The sequence below is a fragment of the Arachis stenosperma genome, chromosome 1 (genome assembly GCF_014773155.1).
Source record: "Arachis stenosperma cultivar V10309 chromosome 1, arast.V10309.gnm1.PFL2, whole genome shotgun sequence".
Lineage (NCBI taxonomy): Eukaryota > Viridiplantae > Streptophyta > Magnoliopsida > Fabales > Fabaceae > Arachis > Arachis stenosperma.
Window position 1 is genome coordinate 126,289,983 of NC_080377.1, and position 6,693 is coordinate 126,296,675.

The 6,693-nt window shown below is 34.0% G+C and overlaps 1 protein-coding gene across 2 annotated transcripts; it reads left to right on the forward strand.

Annotated features, from left to right (window-relative positions):
* The first annotated feature begins 2,028 nt into the window (after positions 1-2,028).
* LOC130971369 (microtubule-associated protein 70-5-like) lies at positions 2,029-5,739 on the forward strand. 2 transcript variants are annotated; one of them, XM_057897106.1, is made up of 12 exons: positions 2,029-2,067; positions 2,473-2,597; positions 2,722-2,807; positions 2,907-2,972; positions 3,064-3,234; positions 3,384-3,554; positions 3,635-3,790; positions 3,874-4,020; positions 4,111-4,182; positions 4,251-4,850; positions 4,936-5,084; positions 5,166-5,739. In XM_057897106.1, the coding sequence occupies exons 1-12, from the start codon at positions 2,051-2,053 to the stop codon at positions 5,182-5,184; spliced, it is 1,779 nt and encodes a 592-aa protein (XP_057753089.1). In that variant the 5' UTR covers positions 2,029-2,050; the 3' UTR covers positions 5,185-5,739. The 2 variants fall into 2 exon arrangements, with proteins under 2 accessions (XP_057753089.1, XP_057753088.1); XM_057897105.1 differs by lacking the exon at positions 5,166-5,739 and having other exon boundaries at positions 4,936-5,159.
* The last annotated feature ends 954 nt before the right edge of the window (positions 5,740-6,693 follow it).

Here is a 6,693-nt window from a genome sequence, read left to right on the forward strand (position 1 = left end):
TATCATTGCCATTATTAATTTACTTAAAATTTGAATAGATTATCTCTGCTTAGACTAAGAGTGAGTTTGTTTATTTATTTTTGAAGTGTGCTTGTAATTTTTTGAAATTATAAATTGGTATATTTTTTTTGAAACAAATGAAGCTCGACACATGAGGGTGGAGCATAAAACAAACAGATACAAAACAAATCTAAATTGTATTTTATATTTGATAAATTTAAATATTGACAAACTTACATATTTTTTACTTTTAAGGTTAGAGATACTTTTGTTGACATAATATATATGGCCATCTACTTAAGTTCTTATAAGTTCTATGACCAAAACATATATATGATTCAAATATTCAATCTCTCTCTATATTTCAGCAATTGAAATTTAACATAGCATTGTCACTTGTCACCTGTGCAACTGTCATTATCTAATTTATTTTATTTTATCTCATCTTATTCAATTTAAGAATTGTCTCCTTAAGAATTCTTGAGGGATTGGGCTCAGTTGGTGATTTCACAGATTGAATTTTGGAAGGTTCAGCCCATGCCCATTTTGCAAGCAACCATAATTTGGTGTGTGGACTGTGGAGGACTTTCTCCCTTAAACAATGCTGCAATGAATAATAATTATTAAGATCTTATTAAACGTGTGTTACCTAGATTTTTTTTTTTATTTGTATTTTTTTATATAGTAGGAGTACATAAGGAGTACATAGTATATAAGGGGTTATTAAAACTCAAATATTTTTAAGGGATTTTTCATCCTTTTCAAAATAAGAACAACTTATTCTTTTCCCTCTTTTAGTCCCTTCTGGCCATCAACATCACAGCTTGAATAGCTTAGAGCATGAAATTTTCTTCATGGTGCGGTGAGCGTGGAAAGCAATCAAGCTGTGAATCTAGTTGCCAATTTTGCCATTTTCTTTCTTTTCCTAATTTTTCTTTCGAAATTTTCTTTTCCCTTTTCTTACCTCTTCCTTTAGACTCACCCAATAGAATTTGATGAGAGGCTATTTCACAAGATTCTTTTTTGTTTGAACATAGCTGTTCTGATCAACGAGTTAGAAGGAAGAAGATCTGGATCCCCATTATTCTGTGATTCATTGATTTCTCAACAATGGCTGACAATCAGAACAACGCAGTACAGATGGATGTAAACGCACTAGCCAATCTCCTCCATCAACTCACTACTCTTCAGTCTCAGATTTCGAAGAACAACACAAGTCCAATTCAAGATCAATCAAGCCCTTATTTTATCCATCCGGGAGAAAATCCAGGTACACCGATTATTTCAATCGTGTTAACACATAGGCTTACGTCGGTATGTATAAAATACTGTATCTTAATTTACATGTTTATTATTTAATTTTAATATTTTTTGGTTTGGTACTTTATAGTATGTATTATTTTATTTTAATTTTAATCCGCCAACTCAAAGTATCAAAAGCTTAGCTTGATTCCACTTTCATTAAATCACTATCAAAAGAATGGTTACTAATATATAGCAAAATTCTAAAAGAATTATAAACTTGAATTATATTTGATGAGAAAACCCATTAGCCTCAAACCCTATCTTAAATTCTTAATGTCCTAATTTCGCTGTTGATAATGCCTTCCCTTTGTCGCATGCATAAAAAATATATGCCATTTGGCTTCGACCATTTTGTTCATCAGAAACAGCTGGACCCGTGTACGTTTTTCACCTTTAATTGTATCATTTTATTTAATTATTCTTATACTTTTAAGCAAAGATCAACCAATATATTCATCCCAAATTATTTGTCCTTGGAAGCCACCTTTAGTTCGTCACTTTCTAGTCATGAATACATGTCATTTCTTCATTCATTTAATTTCTTATCTCTTAGGTTAAAAGGATATAAACAATAAAATGGATAAGATTAAGAAGTTGTAATAATTTTGTCCGCTTTGTAATTATCTTAAACTCTGATTGGTGAGTGATGATACCTTAATACTAATTAAGATTGAAAACTGAAGCAAAGGGTGTCAGCAATATCGGTTACCCTGCAAAATGATTGAGAAACTGAACTTTATCAGTTATGAAAAGAAGTATTAGGTATAGCAAAATTGTTTAACCGTTATCATTATTATTATTATTATTATTATTATTATTATTATTAGGTAAGTTCCCAATTAACCTTAATTTATGTTTAATCAAGTACAAATAGTAACCGGCTTGGCCGGCGTGTGATGCATTTTGATTTTGATTTTAAAATGTATGACTAAGTTTAGTTGCTTAAGTATAGGGAGAAAGTCAATTCCATTTTCTTTCTTTCATTCAAATTCTATTATACATTGTCCTGGCACTGGAACCTTCATTTTGTTGTTGATGTTTTTGGACTCATTCTATTTTGTCATTTACCAGTAACAGTAACACACAAGAAGGGGATCAAACTTCAACGTTGTTTTTGTCATTTTTCACTTGTGTGCATATATATAACCGAGTGAGTGCATTTGTCAGAGAAAAAAGGAGGGAAAATATGGTGATGAACGGTGAAGAGCAATATGGAGATGATGTTGTTCAACTTGTCCAACCATCAGATCCGCTGCTGTTGGAGCTTAATCGTTTGCAAAACCACCTCAAAGGTTCTTTCATATTCATATTGATATGCTTTCTTTTTATGCATGGCTCGCTGTAATTTTCTAGTTTGTTGTTGTTCTTTTTTATTTGCACACGCCAAAATGAATAAAAAGAGAATGGTTGTTGCAGAAAAGAGCAAGGAATTGGCCACTTGCCAGGGTCAAATCAAGACCTTCAAGTTAACTGAAGCTCAAAAGGATAAGGCCATAGAAGAGGTATTTATGTTTTAGTCTCTCTGTATTTCAGTTGCATTATAATTACAAAACATATATAAGAGCTTCTCAGAACTAACTATTCTCTTTTGAGTCTGCCAGTTGAGAAGTGATGTTGATAAACTGGAGGAGAGGCTTGGAGTTACTGAGGATCATCTCAAACAGAAGGTGCTGTATAGTCTGGTCCTGTTATTTCATGGAATTTGAAATCATGTTTAGTATATCTAAATGCATGTTTTTTAAATCTATTGCCATGCAGAATCTGGAAATCAAGAAACTGGCAGATGAAAAGAAATGTGCATTGGCTGCACAATATGCGGCAGAAGCAACTCTTAGAAGGGTACATGCAAATCAAATGGATGATGATTCTCTTCCAATTGACAGCATCATTGCTCCATTTGAAGCTGAGATTAAAATATACAAGAATGAGGTACAAATAATGCAACTCCCCGCAAGGATGCATTTGTCAAATAATTAATTTAATGTATGAACTTTACTTACTGACAATAATAATAATAATAATAATAATAATAATAATAATAATAATAGTAACCATGTAACATGCTTTTGGCTTCATAGATTACAGCACTACAAGAGGATAAGAAAGCTTTGGAACGACTCACAAAGTCGAAAGAGTCAGCACTGCTAGAAGCAGAGAGGATTTTGCGAAGTGCACTAGAGAGGGCTCTAATTGTTGAGGAAGTTCAAAATCAGAACATGGATTTGAAGAGACAGATTGAGATTTGCCAGGCAAGAATCTCTATCCTTTCTCACATTTTTTCTTTCTGTTGTGAACTGTAATGCAGCTAAATAACAGCTGCCATAAACAGGAGGAAAACAAAATCCTAGAGAAAACACACCGCCAGAAGATTTTGGGAGTTGAAAAGCTTAGCCAAACCATTCAAGAACTCGAGGAAACCATCTTAGCAAGCGGAGCCACTGCTAATGCCATTCGTGATTACCAACGGCAGATTTCCGAGCTGCTAGTAGACATATCTTGAACTCATTTTCTCATATAATATCTGGCTGGTTAGTATGTGTGGTAACTTGGAGTTGCACCATCATGCAGGAGGAGAAGAAAACATTGGAGAGGGAACTAGCAAGGGCAAAAGTTTCAGCCAATAGAATTGCAAACGTTGTAGCTAATGAGTGGAAGGATGAAAATGATAAGGTCATGCCTGTCAGGCAATGGCTTGAAGAGAGGAGGATTATGCAGGTACATATGGTCACAATCAAGAAAGGCTAATAGTATTGCTATAACAATGTCTATATAATTTAGTAAGGAATTTGTGTGTTTAATATGTAGGCAGAGATTCAAAGGTTGAAAGACAAGCTAGTTATGTCAGAGCGAACATCAAAGGCAGAATCACAGTTGAAGGTATTTTTCTTAGTTTGTGCATGTGAGCATCCATAACAAATCTTTACATATGTGGTTGTTTCTTTCAGGATAAACTGAAGCTGAGGCTAAAGACACTAGAAGAGGGTTTAAAGCAATTCTCAAATAACGCAACCAATTCGAATGCGTTTTCTCAGTCTCCAAAAGAAGAAAAGTCTAACATCTTAGGTTTCCTAACTACCAGTAGTGGACTGAGAAAGAGATCCACATCACAACCTAGGGGATCTGCTGTTGGAAGCTCTTTGTTTCAGCAGCCAAATAACAAAAACATGATCACAGACAATGCTGCTGCGATGTTAAAACAGGGGAGCCCTGCAAGAAAGAGATATAGTGCTGCTGAAAATGTGTTGAAGAAACGGATATGGGCATCACAAAGCAAAGTTGTTGATGGTGGTGAAAAGGAGAATGAGATACATGTGGACACAGACATGAAGTTGAACAGGTTTAGTGATGAAAACAAAGCAGCAGAAATTAGAAACACTGCTGTGGACATGGATGACGATTCAAAAAGCAAGATAGCAAATGATTTTGGCAGTGAAGATGTGGTCTCAGGTTTTCTGTATGATAAGCTTCAAAAAGAAGTCATCAATCTGAGGAAGTCTTGTGAAGTTAAAGACAGTAATTTGCAAGCCAAAGATGAAGAAATTAAGGTAATGGTGATAGTCATTAATTAATGCCTTGTCACCTAAGCATCCTTCTCAAATTGAACTAAAGACTTAAAGATGTTTATTTCAGATGCTTGCAAAGAAAGTTGATGCACTGACAAAAGCCATGGAAGTAGAGTGGAAGAAAATGAAGAGAGAAGCAGCTGCAAAAGAGAAGGAGACTTCATCAACAAAGTCGGATGATAACAAGAAAACCAGAAGTACAAGCACCTCTAAAAGGTTCGGTAACTTAACATTAATTTCCATGTTTGTTCTGTTTGTCTAAGACTACACTATGACATTATTATTTAATTGCTGCAGGGTGACAAAAGATCATTGATGATTCTTTGTTTGGAGATAGTTCGAGACAATTTATTTATCATTGACAATTTGTGATTTTTCCTTGTAAAATGTAAATACAGAACTGAGATAAAAGAAAAGAACAAAACATAGTGAGGCAGTTTCATGAAATAAACTTTCATTGATGAAAGCTCAGTATTGGAATTTGATTATGTATATACTGACGTGTTCTTGTTCAACATATAGATACATATATATGATATGGTCTGTGATATTGACTTGTGAGTTAGCTAGCCAAGTTCATCTATAATTTCAAGAGCATAAAAATGCTATTATCTTGGAGTAACTTTTCCAAATACCAGAAATAATAATAATTTTTCTCCTAGACATGAAAGCTTAACATTGCAATCATCTTATAATTCAATGTTTGGCAAGACTACAAGAGTCATACGCATAAAATATGACAAAATTGACAGATTTCTATGTGACTCCGCTGAAAGAAATCATCCAGCCACCACAATGGATAATTGACACCCGAATACTTATCCCGAATAGAGTCTTCATTATCTAGTACATCACCAAACTTCACGACGATTATTTTTACTTCCGATCTAGTAACTTTCAATTGACGAAATTAACTCAATAAACCAGTGTGCGCAACAATGCTAATAAATTTTGTAAAATAAATATATTTTCCAAGTACTAAATTGAAATCTAAAAGGTTCCTCATATCTGAATACATAGATGTTAACTGAAAATGAGAAAGAGACATGATAAATTGCAATTCTACCTTATCTCGAAATCAAATCATGATAACCAATCAAAAAGCATGGTGCAAAAGTAAAATCTATAATTTATTTAAAATCCCAGGAAAAACAATGACTTGTTAATTCAAGTATGGTCATCACTTATTTATGTTAACAACAGAATGAACTCCATGATATCTCAAAAAGCATAAGCAAGATGTCATCACTTATTCTAAATTCACTAAGATGAGTGAATGCTAACAGCAATAGTGCAAATATCTCAAAAACACAGATAATTTTGAGCTAGAGAGAATATAGACATAATTCAAGCAAAATCATAATCCTCAAAGACATTATATTTAATTCATTGTTCATTCATAAATCCTATTAAAAATGACAAAGGAGGATAAAAAGCCACAGTAAATAACAAGAAATGTTACTATCATATATCTGTCATATGCTGAAATCTTCACCCTTAGTAGGTGGCCAAACAAAGGCGTGGCACATATAATTAGCAAGCTTCCGGTTCTCCATGGTGTAGACACACTTCTTATGGACAGTTACTTGCAAGAAATCTCGCTCCATGGGAGGAGCCCCGAGAAGAACAGCACCGATTTGGATCCGGAATCCAATAGTTCCGCAAAGAGTATTGCACACACCTTCCCGTGCCAAGGTCAACAAGATTGACTCTGGCCCCATCTTCCATCCTGGGTTGACTACCCTCAAAAAACTCATCAAGGTATTGATTGATATAACGCGACGTAGTTAACCAAAATGGCAAACATCAAGGTATTTCTTTTTGT

Bases quoted from the DNA above. Each gene is read 5' to 3' on its own strand.
- LOC130971369 (XM_057897105.1), top strand. The intron at 2,808-2,906 runs GTATTTATGTTT...TGAGTCTGCCAG, and splicing joins AGGATAAGGCCATAGAAGAG to TTGAGAAGTGATGTTGATAA. The intron at 2,973-3,063 runs GTGCTGTATAGT...ATTGCCATGCAG, and splicing joins AGGATCATCTCAAACAGAAG to AATCTGGAAATCAAGAAACT.